Source organism: Tubulanus polymorphus, chromosome 10 (assembly GCF_964204645.1).
Source record: "Tubulanus polymorphus chromosome 10, tnTubPoly1.2, whole genome shotgun sequence".
NCBI classification, from domain to species: Eukaryota; Metazoa; Nemertea; class Palaeonemertea; order Tubulaniformes; family Tubulanidae; genus Tubulanus; species Tubulanus polymorphus.
In genome coordinates this window covers 13093445-13107577 of record NC_134034.1, presented here as the reverse complement: position 1 = coordinate 13107577, position 14133 = coordinate 13093445, and the positions used below count along the sequence as shown (strand labels likewise).

Sequence of the window (14133 nt, the reverse complement as noted above, 5' to 3'; positions counted from 1 at the left end):
ATTCAAGCATGCACATACCACTGTGCTTGTAAGCATTTTAACCACTAAAACTAAAACGGCCACATTCCAATTCAAAATCTTTTTAACTTCATCTGTAGCCTAACCCTACGGCCTAGCCTCCCTAACCAGCAATTGAAAAAGCGGCCATTTTGTGAGACAACGTCACGCTACTGCCGGAAATGGAATGGAATATTCAACACCTTTGCTCCTCCGTCGCCTAACTAAAATGTCAGAAATTAAAATTGAATGGATTCGAATCTGCTGCTGATTCCACCACTGCCTCACCTTATAAATATGGTTATTATTGGCTTCCGCAATTTATCCACAGAAAAACAACACGCTCGACGACCTTGAGGTTGTATTTAAGACGCATGGACCGGACTTTTGAGCTGTTGCAGGTCCGGTCGACGCCGCGGGTGCCGGCTCGGTTTTTTTGTGTGGGATTTCCCCAGTTATATCTTCCGATAAAACTAGTAAAATTGTTTAAGTAACGTTTTGTCTTCGCTCTTTGCTCCGTTTTACTTTTGTCTTGTGTATTACATTTTGTTGTGATTTATGGGTTTTCATAATAAAGTTAATTCGAATTTGATACGGAAAACACAAATTCAATTCCCAATTCATAATTTATTGTAACATAGTACGGTGTCACATTTTTCCCTCGCTAGACGGAAATATCTTTCAAACCAGCTTAGTTCGGTGAGATCTGACGGCAAATAGCCTAGTTGAAATGATACTCGAAAAAGATGAGCCTTCAAAACTTAGTTGATTTAATAAATCAATAGGAAATCGCCCGATTCTACTTGTAAAGCTCAATTCAATTAACAATATATTGGACGTTTTTCAGAAAATGTGTACGTTTCGTCGATAATATGTCATGTCATTGTCATCGCTGTTTGTGAGATCTAATTATATTTCAATAAGAGAATCTTTGGTTGGTCGAAAAACACAATTGTTACCAATAATTATTGATAGGTAGGTGTGTGTAAGTAGGGCTAATATTTGTGAAAATATCCAATTCCTCTACCTACCTACCTATTACTGGGCAACTTCAACATGTTGAAGATATTTGCCAGGTACGGACTTTTGTTGTTAAATCCGTGAGTCGACCGGCACTGATATGTGTCCTATCTGAATGCATGGTTTCACTAGGATTCGAACCCTCAACCTCTCAGTTGTGAGTCCAACACCTTATCCACCATGCCACAGGACAGGACAATCCAATTCCAAGTGCGAAACTAAACCACAGACAGGTTACTGACTATAGTGTACGGCTAACATCGGTTTTTGTAGACTTATTGCAAACTTAATGACACCATGAATCACGTCAGTTTGTCGGAACTATTCAACCACAGGATTGAAGGCAGTCACCCAACAGGATGGCCAACATGTGAAATGCTGAACTATACGGCCTTCGATTATTTGCTTCGACGACAGGTCATGACTAACTATAAAAACCGAAATTTATTGGACTGCTGTCTATTGCGCTAGATCATTACCAAATCAATGGTGGAAACTTTCATTTAATTGATTAAGTTTTGTCAAAAGATGCCCAGTTTCATTTTCACATATTTCAGATTGTCAAGAGTGATGTCATCGAAAGCAGCGACCGATGGCACTGTCCCTGTTGGTGATCTGAGCCATTCGGAAGGGACTCAGGACGAGCAGAATAAGCGCCCACAGTTCGGGAATAGATTCCTGACCGGAGAGAAGAACGTATTCGAGCACAACGCCTGGTAAATATTCGTCCTCATAAACCCCTGTCCTAGTAGACACATCCTCCCTCACAGGGATTTGAACCTGATGACATCATAAGACTCTGTTACAGTACAAACCCCTGTCCTAGTAGACACATCCTCCCTCACAGGGATTTGAACCTGATGACATCACGAGACTCTGTCACAGTACAAACCACTGTCCTAGTAGACACATCCTCCCTCACAGGGATTTGAACCTGATGACATCATGAGACTCTGTTACAGTACAAACCCCTGTCCTAGTAGACACATCCTCCCTTACAGGGATTTGAACCTGATGACATCGTGAGACTCTGTCACAGTACAAACCCCTGTCCTAGTAGACACATCCTCCCTCACAGGGATTTGAACCTGATGACATCACGAGACTCTGTCACAGTACAAACCCCTGTCCTAGTAGACACATCCTCCCTCACAGGGATTTGAACCTGATGACATCATGAGACTCTGTTACAGTACAAACCCCTGTCCTAGTAGACACATCCTCCCTCACAGGGATTTGAACCTGATTACATCAATGGCAAATTTTATTTTTTATCCATCAGGGATAATGTCGAATGGGATGAGGAGCAGACTGTGGCAGCTGAGGGTAAAATAGCCGAGAACAGCGAAGTAATTCTTCCGAATGAAAAAATAGGTACATGTTATTTGAAAATCAATGAAGTGCCATATTACAATACATGTTTTAAAGTAAGATCTTTGAATCTCTGATAATTATCTTCCATTCGTATCTAAATATTCATTTCTGTCGTTTCAAGCCGAATACGAAACCGACGCCGACCGGTTTTGGCACGAATTCTACGAACAGCATCAAAATCGTTTCTTCAAAGATCGTCACTGGCTGTTCACCGAATTTCCCGAACTCGCTCCGAATTTGACGCTCGAAAAAATTCCGCGCAAAGTCAACGTGGGAGAGGAGAAAGAGACTTCTGTGACATCTAGTCCTGTGATGTCTGCTCCTGTGACGTCTGCTCCTGTGACGTCTGCTCCTCAGGCGTCTGCTCCTGTGACGTCTGCTCCTCAGGTGTCTGCTCCTGTGACGTCTGCTCCTCAGGCGTCTGCTCCTACGACATCTGCTCCTGGCCCTGTTGTGTCTGCTCCTGTGACGTCTAGTGATGTTTACCCGGGTTGTAATGCTAGTTATCGTGTTTGGGAAGTAGGATGCGGTGTCGGCAACACTGTATTTCCTGTCTTACAAACTAATGAGTACGTCTGCGATTTTGATAATCTATAAAGTGTGTTAGATTGATTCTTAACTCTATGAAATAATACTTCGTCCTAACCTCACCAGTTCCCTGATTCTCAACTCGGTGAAATATTTACAGCAGGTGCTGAAAATGTTTAAAAATCATCTTATTTATGTATTTTTAATCTTTTTTTTAGCGATCCCGGTTTATTTGTGTATTGCTGCGATTTCGCCAAATCCGCCATACAGCTAGTCAAGGTACGCAGATAAGAAATCAGGCCCCAGTTCCGAAGTTCTCATTTAAAATCTGACCCCTTGGACTCTGAGGCTTGAGTTAAATCAAAGTTCATTTCCAAACTCCTTGTCAACTCTTTAAAATCCAGGAATGACTGGTCTGTAGGGATCATGTCACAAATATGGAACTGGGTGCCGAGAGCGTAATTAATGCAGTCCTCTAAACTGTACACGGTTATTTTTTAGGAACACAATGAATATAATGAGAAAAGATGTTATGGTTTTGTTTACGATTTAACCGATGAAACGACTCCGTTACCGTTTCCGGACCGATCCATTGATGTCATCGTTCTTATATTCGTCCTGTCAGCTATTCATCCCGACAAGTGAGTAACAACCAGGAATTTAGATTAGTTGGAGGGTTGTGGAAATATTCTGGTGTTCATGCTTTGTTGTGAGATACTGAGTAAGAGTTTGTTTTATACGGTAGACTCTATCTCTTACTGCGGTAAAGTTGAGACTGGTAAAATTCTACCCCGAGTTGGTGTCAAATACTGAGTAAGAGTTTATGAAATACAGTAGACTCTGTCTCTTACTGCGGTAAAGTTGAGACTGGTAAAATTCTACCCCGAGTTGGTGTCAAATACTGAGTAAGAGTTTATGAAATACATTAGACTCTATCTCTTACTGCGGTAAAGTTGAGACTGGTAAAATTCTACCCCGAGTTGGTGTCAAATACTGAGTAAGAGTTTGTGAAATACAGTAGACTCTGTCTCTTACTGCGGTAAAGTTGAGACTGTTAAAATTCTACCCCGAGTTGGTGTCAAATACTGAGTAAGAGTTTGTGAAATACAGTAGACTCTGTCTCTTACTGCGGTAAAGTTGAGACTGGTAAAATTCTACCCCGAGTTGGTGTAAAATACTGAGTAAGAGTTTGTGAAATACAGTAGACTCTGACCGTCTCTTACTGCGGTAAAGTTGAGACTGGTAAAATTCTACCCCGAGTTGGTGTCAAATACTGAGTAAGAGTTTGTGAAATACAGTAGACTCTGTCTCTTACTGCGGTAAAGTTGAGACCGGTAAAATTCTACCCAGAGTTGGTGTCAAATACTGAGTAAGAATTTGAGAAATACAGTAGACTGTCAAAGTTTGGGTACTCATGATTAAAGTATTCTTAATTGGTTTTTCTGTTTTTTTCAGAATGCAGAGCAGTATAAATCGTTTGAGTCGCTGTTTAAAACCCGGTGGTCTAATCGTGTTTCGTGATTACGGTCGTTACGATCTCGCTCAGCTGCGTTTCAAAAAAGGCCGATGTTTGTCCGATAATTTCTACGTACGAGGCGACGGAACTCGTGTTTATTTTTTCACGCAAGGTATCGCACGAAAAATACGCATCGGGTCCCTACGACTCCTTCATTCCTAAAATGAACTCATTCTGAACGGAAATTGCATTTAGAGGTCCTCGAAACTACAGTCGACCCCCGATATACGATTTTGGCGGTATAGAGAGTATGGCGGTATATCGGGGGTGTTTTACTATGTATTTGTATAAAGATGTACGGGAAGGTGGGGTGGCGGTGTATGGGAGGGCGGTATATTGGGGATGTTTAACTATGTATTTGTATAGAGATGTACATTGAGAAGGCGGGGGTGGTGGTATATGGTAGGGTGGTATATCGGGGGTGTTTTACTATTATGTATTTGTACTGAAATGTACATTGAGAAAACTTGGCGGTAGGCAGGGGTGGCGGTGTATGGTAGGGTGGTATATCGGGGGTGTTTTACTATTATGTATTTGTACTGAAATGTACATTGAGAAAACTTGGCGGTAGGCAGTGGTGGCGGTGTATGGTAGGGTGGTATATCGGGGGTGTTTTACTATTATGTATTTGTACTGAAATGTACATTGAGAAAACTTGGCGGTAGGCAGGGGTGGCGGTGTATGGTAGGGTGGTATATCGGGGGTGTTTTACTATTATGTATTTGTACTGAAATGTACATTGAGAAAACTTGGTGGTAGGCGGGGTGGCGGTGTATGGTAGGGTGGTATATCCGGGGGTTGACTGTAGTTAAATTTTTCATCAAAACGCCAGAAACTCCTTCAATTTTGACGAATAGAAAATTAAAAATGGTGAATGAGTAAATCGGTACATTTTGACCAGGAATTCTTTTTCCCCGATTACTTTTAAAAATGTTAATTTGAAGAGGGCAGTTGGCAATGCAGGGGCTGAAAGCACGAAGTATAAGGCTAAACAAAAATGATGATACCTTGTTTCTCCGCAGCGGCCGGGTCATTTTTGTAAGATATGATAAAATTTGTAAACAGTTCATGTCTATAGCGGCCGGGTCTGTTATGGTAAAATTGATCACGATTTTAAAAAAGTAATGTATAGGGTAGATAGGCGGCCGACAGGGTCAACTTTTAAGCTCAGCAGAGCGGAGAAACAAGGTATCATTTTTTTAGCCTAAGTTGCAGTATCAGATCAGTCCGCATGTTCTCAAAGTGTGTATTGTCATTTATTGCAGACGAACTGCGGGACATGTTCACTAAAGCCGGGCTCGTCGAAGAACAGAATCTGGTTGATCGACGACTGCAGGTCAATAGAGGGCGCCAGTTGAAAATGTATCGCGTTTGGGTGCAGTGTAAATACCGGAAACCGTCGTCAGTACCGGAAGCGGACAATAGATGACGATCTCGATGACAATATTTTAGTTGAAATGTATTTTTAATTTTAGTCTAATACGATGAGCATTTTTAAAAGATTTTTTTAAATAAAACAAGAAAAAAGGGTATGAAGTTCAAAGATAGTGCTATGGCTTATTTTTATCGTTTCGCTATTGCTCGTTTTTCGCTTGGAATCTACGGAATTGGAATCCCCCCCCCCCCCCCCCCATTGGAAACGTCCTATCGAATACAGTGAACAGTGGAACCTCGTTATAACTACCCCGAATATGAAGATTTATCAGTTATTACAAACCTAGGATTTCATCCCAAAGAAGACAATTTAAATGATTTCAAACTGGATATGACGAACTATCGGTTAGAAGGAAGGTGTCAATCTGGGGAAGAATTCGCACCTTATAGTTTGAGAGGTTGGGGGTCTTCCCCAAAGAGTCTTTTTAATATTGTTGCATTTCGAAGGCTCGTAGGGCTATTTGAGACCACGGTTTCCGGTGATTGAGGTTGATTGAGTCGCTGATACGGATCATAATGTTTTAGAAGCACAAAGCTGTTTCATAGTCCATTCCAAAACACGTTATCTGAGGCAATGGGAGCAGGTCTAGCTGGGGTTTTTTTAAAAAAAAAAAACCTTCATGAAAAACTCTTCATCGGCAGAATCATTTGCCCGGTCTAACCATGGCCCTGCGATCTTCGATACATTGATAGAAATTGAACTACAAACACCAGACACACCAGCATTCTTTCTGAAGCTGATTTATTCATTATACAAGATAGGTCTTCTCCGGTCAAAATCCGGGGCTAACTTAAGATGGACGGTCATCACACGACAGTCGGCTGGCTCCCGCGGTCTGGTTTGATGAAGGCGAGGATAGAATTTCGACCAGCCGGAAATTACTGAATCACAGCAGTCTACTCACTAATAACGCATCGCGCACCGCGTGAGCGCGTGTCGAAATTCATTACGCTGAATCCAAACTCATCGCCACACGGCCGCGGCCGGATCACCACTGCTCGCAAAGGCTGACAAAAAAAAGAAAATGGTAGGTGAAAAAAAGGTGTTTACGTGTCTGTGTGTATTTAGATCGGAATTATGTACACCGATACTGACAACATTGGTTACTCGGCGATATAAACATGAAACTATAGCACCCACGATAGATATAAATAAACTGATTACGCTTTGTAGTTTATCTAGATGACCTGCCCGATTAGGAGAAATATATTGATGATGTCATTTTTCTAGCCTTTTTCCGCCACTTTTGAGCGTGGTTTTTCGAACAATCGTTGTTTTCTAATATAGGCCTACGATGCACAATGGAACAATCCATCATTTTTTGGTTCGATTATTTGGTTCCATAATTTTCATGGCCATTCATAAACACGATAGTGCTCAGCCACGCGTGGCTGATCGTTGCATTTTAACATTACAACCCCGAGAAAACACCCGGGTCTACCAAATTTACCCCCCCCCCAAAAAAAAATAAGAAATTCATTTCAATTATAGTTAATGAATAACTAATCTTAGAAGTTTGGTAACATATTTTCTGAGACACCCTCGTTTTTGTTGTATTAAGCAGGCGATTGCATCGACGTCATCGGCAATGCCGAAGGTGAGATTGGAAAAGAATTCGATAGCGGTTCCTGCAAGTGAACAACACGGCCGTCAAGTATCGCACAGTAAGACGGGAAGTCAGAGACATTCCGAAAGTAAGGGATTCATGAATCTGATCCCGCGCGGTAGGCCTACGCGGGGTATTCAGTTTGAGCAGAATTGCCACACAAGTAGAAATTCAATCGTTCATAAAGAAGATGATTTCCTGACCAAAATATAATACTCTCTTAAACTTTCGAATCCCGACGCCATATTTTCGTGTTTTCAGATCACGCGTTGACGGTCGCAGCGGGGTTAGTCAGAAAGGTATCGACGGTCAACGAACAAGTCGAACTGCGAGAAATTACCTCGGAGACACCTAGCGGTGAAATATCTGATGATATACTGGAAAACATTAGCAGCGATCAACTTGGCATATTCGGTAATTTAATGTTGACATTGTTGACCAGAATTGACCGTTGGTAACAGGTGTAGCTTTGAAGTTAGTTTTGTCACATCCTCCCCTAGTAGGGATTCGAGCCCTTCTCCACATTAGACCGGGTGCGTAGCCGCATACGAAGCTTAGATGATGTCAATATTAGCCAGTCAGATATCCCGTTTCATTTTATCACGGGTTTCAATTTATAGTTGATATCTGTGAAATTTGCCTCAACGATTACGCAACAGGCAATCTGATTGATGCGGCAAGTTTTCGTGCGCATGTACCTGCGCATGTACCTGTGCACCCGATCTAGTAATTTGATCGATATTTTCACTTCGTTTCTATCGTCATCCTATCCAGAGATACGAACGAAATAGAAATAAGAAAATTAGAAAAAATAGGGACAACAAACATTATAAGATTCAACAATGCGGACCCAGGGGTACCCAAAAACAGCGCCCGGAAACTGTAATAAGTCTTATTAAATTCATTTAGATTCCAATAGATCCAATTTATCATTGATACACGTGATAATATTATTAAATCCGTTTCTAATGATTATCGATAGGTTTCTCGTGCAAGCCTCCGGATCCTTTGTCGGAGTCCGGAAAGCGCAAACAATTGATGAAAATGCTCAGTATCACCTTGGTGCCGACAGTTGCATTGGTTTGCGTTATCACTTACTCACTGGTGATCAACACAGAAGCTCGTATCACTTTATCTTCAGTAAGTTTGCGCTAGACGCGTCTTTATTTCTTTCAGTTACATGTGTACAATTGAATTCGATGCTGAACCCAGTTCCACAGTTGTGTGGGTTTTATTTTACTGTGGATACAACAATTGTGTGGGTCTTTGATATGACTCTGGACCCAGTTCCACAGTTGTACGGGTTTAATTTGACTCTGGATCCAGTTCCACAGATGTACGGGTTTAATTTGACTCTGGATCCAGTTCCACAGTGATGCGGGTTTAATATTTGAATGTGGATCCAGTTCCACAGTTGTGACTCTGGATCTAGTTCTACAGTTTTGTGGGTTTCATTTTTACCCTAAACCCAGTTCCACAGTTGTGTGGGTATATCCTATCTGTTCAATTTGACTCGCACCTTCACCCAATATCCAGTTGCGTGGGCCCGACTTGACCATGGATCTAATTCGACACGGTCGTGTGGGTTTAATTTGACCTGGGACGGTGTAGTAATTCTTTGCGAAATCGGCATTGTTTCATTCTAGTGACCTGTGTTACTATTATTATTGTTACCCAGGCTAAGAACACGGTGGAGTTCTCGATACAAATCGGAACTTTGCTGCACGAGCTGCAGCGGGAACGCGACATGTCGGCGTTCTATTTGAGTTCGATCGGACCGAATACAAACCAGTTCTTGCACGCTCTCTGGGCCAGCACCGACGCACAGGTACGTAGAAAAAATAGTCGTTGTACGCACACTGTTCCCATAGACATAGACGTCATGATCCACAAGTGGAGACGCTGGGATTCGAACCCGGTGGTATCGCGAGACTGGGAAACTCGCTCATGTGACAATCGAGGATTCCACCAGGTACATAGAAGATAAAACATTTATAAAAATCAATATTACTGTAACTGTAACAGGTATCGTTGGAGATGCGGGGTTTCGAACCCCGGGCCTCCCGCATGCAAAGCGGGCGCTCTACCACTGAGCTACATCCCCACAGACAATATATCGAATGCTCGTCACGCCATCTGGTGAATAACTGTGTTGCAATTTCCCCTCCGCCATGTTGTGACGGGTGACTAGTCAAACCTTGTTGTGACAGTTCCGTATCGCGCTTTTAAAGATAACTCTCTCGTTTACCAATAGGTGGCCACGATCCCGAATTGGCCGGAGAACCCAGACCTGATCGCCCGACCCGAGTTCAAAAACAAATACTCGTTCATCGCTCACCTGGCGAAACACCGCAACGAGATCGGGCGCAAGGACCTGAACTCTTCGCAAACGATCACCGAAGAAATCATATTCTACTCGGAAATCCAGTCCGTTCTCGTTCACTGGCTATACGACGCCATTAAAGCCACTGGCAGTGGCCTGCTATGGCGGCCGATGGTCGCCTATCAGAAGATTCTGGCCAGTAAAGACGAATGCGGCGCCGAGAGGGCGATGGGTACGATATTCTTCGCCATGAACGGATTCGCCGACACCGACAATTTCACCTTCTACATGAACCGCTATCACAGCTACGTGACGTTTTTCCGCGGCGCGCAAAACTATTCGAGCATCGTCACCGAAGTGTCGAACGCCATCACGAACCAGTCGGGCATAGACGTCGAAAAGCGCATCAAGTCGTATCGATATCAGATCAAAAATCGCAACACGACCGGCACGTCGCACGAAATGGCCGCCGATTGGTTCGACGACATGACCGAATACATCAACGCCCTGTTGAGTATGCAAATTAAGCTGGCTGACGTCATAACCGACGCCATTGATCAGAAGATATCATCCACGGATCGGTCGCTGGTTCTAAATTGCGTGATGATCATCATAGCGCTGGCCATCAGTCCGATCGAAACGAAACTGGTCGTCAAAATTACCAACGACATGCAACGGTACGCGTTGACTTTAGCCGACAAGACGAGAGAACTAAACGAAGAGAAGAAACTCACCGATTCGTTGCTGTATCAAATGTTGCCGCGCACGGTGGCCGAACAGTTGAAGTACCATCGCGAAGTGAACGCCGAATATTTTCGAGAGGCGACGATACTGTTCACGGGAATCGCCGGTTTCAACAAGATCACGGCGAAAATGGTTCCCATCGAAATCGTCGGTTTGCTGGGTAATTTGTACAGTCTTCTGGACGAGAGGATCGACTTGTACGACGTTTATAAAGTGGAAACGGTCGGGGATAAGTATATGGTAGCATCGGGTAAGTAAACGCCAAGACCCGGTTACTGTTAACTTTGACCCGATCAGTGCATCTTCGATGTTTTTAAGCCCCCCCCCCTTCCCTCCGAGGAATTTTGGTAGAAATGATGCCCTTTTTGGAAATATTGTTATATCCAACACGCCTTTTTATAGTTTCCAGGCGCCATGTTTTTGGGACTCGCCGGCGTACAATGTTAGAATCCTTCACTTGGGACTGACTTCACTTGGGACTGACTTCACTTGGGACTGACTTCACTTGGGACTGACAAGCACTTTTCAATGCCTAACAGAGTTATTGATAGGGTCTTTAATCGATCGATGTTTGACTCGTAATTGCCAAGGGTTTCTCTGCCCCCGCTGCCTTCTACAACTTTCAAATGCACAATATCTGGAGGAAATAGCTCTTGAAAATGGTGAATTTTCATCCTCGTGGGTTACGTTTGTGGAGTAGAAGACATTGCAGGCTTGGGTGGAAAGCGCTCTTCTAGCCTGACCCTTACTATTCGATTCTCAATTTCTGAATAGTTTTTGATAAATCGTTTTTACCTTTTTCCGGATTTTGCTTTATGTTTTTCACGTGAAATGAATACCGAATATTGAAATGAATATCGTTAGGTCTGCCGCAACATAACGGGCGACGTCACGTATCAGAAATAGCCCGGATGGCCCTGGATGTCATGAAGGTAGTTTCCGAAAAAGAGTTCGACACTTCCGGTAAATTGTCTCTCCGAATAGGAATACACTCCGGTAAGTGATCCTTCCCTGTTAAAAAGCTAATTCCCTCTCCCTCTCCCTCTCCCTCTCCCTCTCCCTCTCCCTCTCCCTCTCCCTCTCCCTCTCCCTCTCCCTCTCCCTCTCCCTCTCCCTCTCCCTCTCCCTCTCCCTCTCCCCCATCATCAGGAGTGTTTAATCTTTTAAATGTTCTATAATGGGTCTCCTCAATATTATCACTTATTGTAGGAACTGTTGTAGCCGGTGTTGTGGGCACAGCTTTACCTCGATATTGCCTGTTCGGGGATACGGTCAACACGGCCTCGCGTATGGAGTCACAAGGTTTACGTAAGTTCATCAGGAAATTGGCACACAGCAAAAAAAATATTCTTTGGGATGAACACCTAGGTTTGAAATATTTACAGCAGTCCCAACGCTACCGAGTTCTCTGATTCTCAACTCGGTGAAATATTTACAGCAGTCCCAACCCGCTACCGAGTTCCCTGATTCTCAACTCAGTGAAATATTTACAGCAGTCTCAACACGCTACCGAGTTCCCTGATTCTCAACTCGGTGAAATATTTACAGCAGTCCCAACGCTACCGAGTTCATTGATTTTCAACTATTTATCATAGATTATGCTCGGAACCTTTCCATTGCAGCAAATCGCATCCACATCAGCGCCAGAACAGCGAGAATGTTAGAGAAAACGGACATGTTTGCAGTGGAACAGCGCGGAAAAACTGAAATTAAGGTTTGTTTCGAGCGAGAAATCAGCGCGTGTTTTAATAATGACAAAAACGACTGTTTGATATGAACTACAATCAGCAACCATATGAACCACAATCAGCAGCCATATGCACCACAATCAGCAGCCATACGAACCACAATCAGCAGCCATATGAACCACAATCAGCAGCCATATGCACCACAATCAGCAGCCATACGAACTACAATCAGCAGCCATATGAACCACAATCAGCAGCCATATGCACCACAATCAGCAGCCATATAAACCACAATCAGCAGCCATATGCACCACAATCAGCAACCATATGAACCACAATCAGCAGCCATATGCACCACAATCAGCAGCCATATGAACCACAATCAGCAGCAAAATAAACCACAATCAGCAGCCATATGAACCACAATCAGCAGCCAAATAAGCCACAATCAGCGGCCATATGAACCACAATCAGCAGTCATATCAACCACAATCAGCTGCCATATGAACCACAATCAACAGCCATCATTTACTATTCTGATTTTCTGTGTTGCAGGGTAAAGGTGAAATGGTCACCTACTGGTTATTGAAATTCGAATCACAAATCAAGTTGAAAATCGGCAAAGACTCGACGATCGAGCTGAAACCGGAATGCGGCGTGCAACAGCCTATTAGAAACTTCGTCGCGCAAGAATCGTTGACGTCACGTTCGATTAAAACGCAACAATCGCAAGTTTCTGAATAGATGGTCAAAAAGGCCGGTATGAACCCTCGATTGCCGCAGTAGCATTGGAAACCAAATTCCCCATCGGATTGATGTTTACGCCACCTAAGATACGAGAAAGTCTGTATACCTAGTTTCCAGACAAAAAGAGCTAACGTACTCCACACAGACTAGTGAAGAGCCACCTCACTATGCAACTATGCTCATCTCGCACCCAAGACTAGTTAGGAGCTATCGCACTCTACATGGGTGTCACACCAGAGGGGTCGGGGAGGGGGGGGGGGGTAGTGCGGACGATCCCTTTTAAGAATCAACGTTCGCATCGTTTAGTACCGAATTTTCTTGTTTTACATTCCGAAATTTCGTAAAATGTTTCGCCATAAAAGGTCCAGTAAACATCGCTCTAAAAGAGCATCGAATTTCGAACTTAGGCTTTTTAAAGAACATTCAAGCAATTTCAATTGCTTTGACAGCGAATACGATGTAAAGCATATGTGGCATATAGTTCCACGTGTATCAATTCGGATCCTTTAAAATCCTAGTTACGACGCTGTCTACGCGACGGGAGTCGGGCTAGTTATGGTACAATTCAATCGGTCCTTCCTTATCCACAGGAACCCACGCGAACAACCACGAAGCCCCAGCACTTATATAGCCTACTGTATGATCAGGAAATCGTCAATAAATGTACACATAAATAGATATTATATATATTTCGTGATTTTTCTTTTTGGGCGATTTTTGGTGGCAACCAACGCTCGGTATACATCGAATTTAGTTAGTTACCTAATCGTTGGTGGTAAGCTTTTTATAATCGGATGAGTGGTTTGTGAAAATATCCGATCGTGAAACTAAACCACAGACAGGTTACTGACTAACATCGAATTGGGATTTGAGAAGTAATTTATGTCCGATGCTGACGCAACCGATCGAATTGGTCGACGACTGTAGCCGGCATCCGGTCAACTATAAACGACTCGTTCACACCGGTAATAAACACGTGACCGTCGACTGTCGATTCGTTTGTCGCAACGTCGTAAAGTGCACTCGTAAAAGAGTCAGGGCGAACTTCGATTATCGGAGCTAGTCGATTATAGTCGAACTAAACGAAAAGCGAATGTCAGTTAGGCGGAACTATGGTCCGGAAATGGTCGACCACGGGATTGAGCACAGTCGCTG

At 43.3% G+C, this 14133-nt stretch overlaps 2 protein-coding genes and 1 non-coding gene across 3 annotated transcripts; 2 read left to right on the top strand and 1 right to left on the bottom strand.

Annotated features, from left to right (window-relative positions):
• Window positions 1-585: 585 nt before the first annotated feature.
• On the top strand, window positions 586-5961 carry LOC141911715 (tRNA N(3)-cytidine methyltransferase METTL2-like). The gene is made up of 9 exons (XM_074802729.1): window positions 586-696; window positions 845-972; window positions 1575-1733; window positions 2300-2391; window positions 2513-2960; window positions 3138-3198; window positions 3421-3560; window positions 4375-4547; window positions 5701-5961. The coding sequence occupies exons 2-9, from the start codon at window positions 875-877 to the stop codon at window positions 5862-5864; spliced, it is 1335 nt and encodes a 444-aa protein (XP_074658830.1). The 5' UTR covers window positions 586-696; window positions 845-874; the 3' UTR covers window positions 5865-5961.
• Window positions 5962-7458: 1497 nt separating this feature from the next.
• Window positions 7459-13181, top strand: LOC141911637 (uncharacterized). The gene is made up of 9 exons (XM_074802625.1): window positions 7459-7594; window positions 7738-7890; window positions 8459-8616; window positions 9155-9304; window positions 9731-10793; window positions 11408-11539; window positions 11753-11851; window positions 12166-12257; window positions 12787-13181. The coding sequence occupies exons 1-9, from the start codon at window positions 7459-7461 to the stop codon at window positions 12973-12975; spliced, it is 2172 nt and encodes a 723-aa protein (XP_074658726.1). The 3' UTR covers window positions 12976-13181.
• Window positions 9509-9580, bottom strand: Trnaa-ugc (transfer RNA alanine (anticodon UGC)). Its single transcript has one exon. It is a non-coding gene; the product is annotated as a tRNA-Ala (tRNA).
• Window positions 13182-14133: the final 952 nt, after the last annotated feature.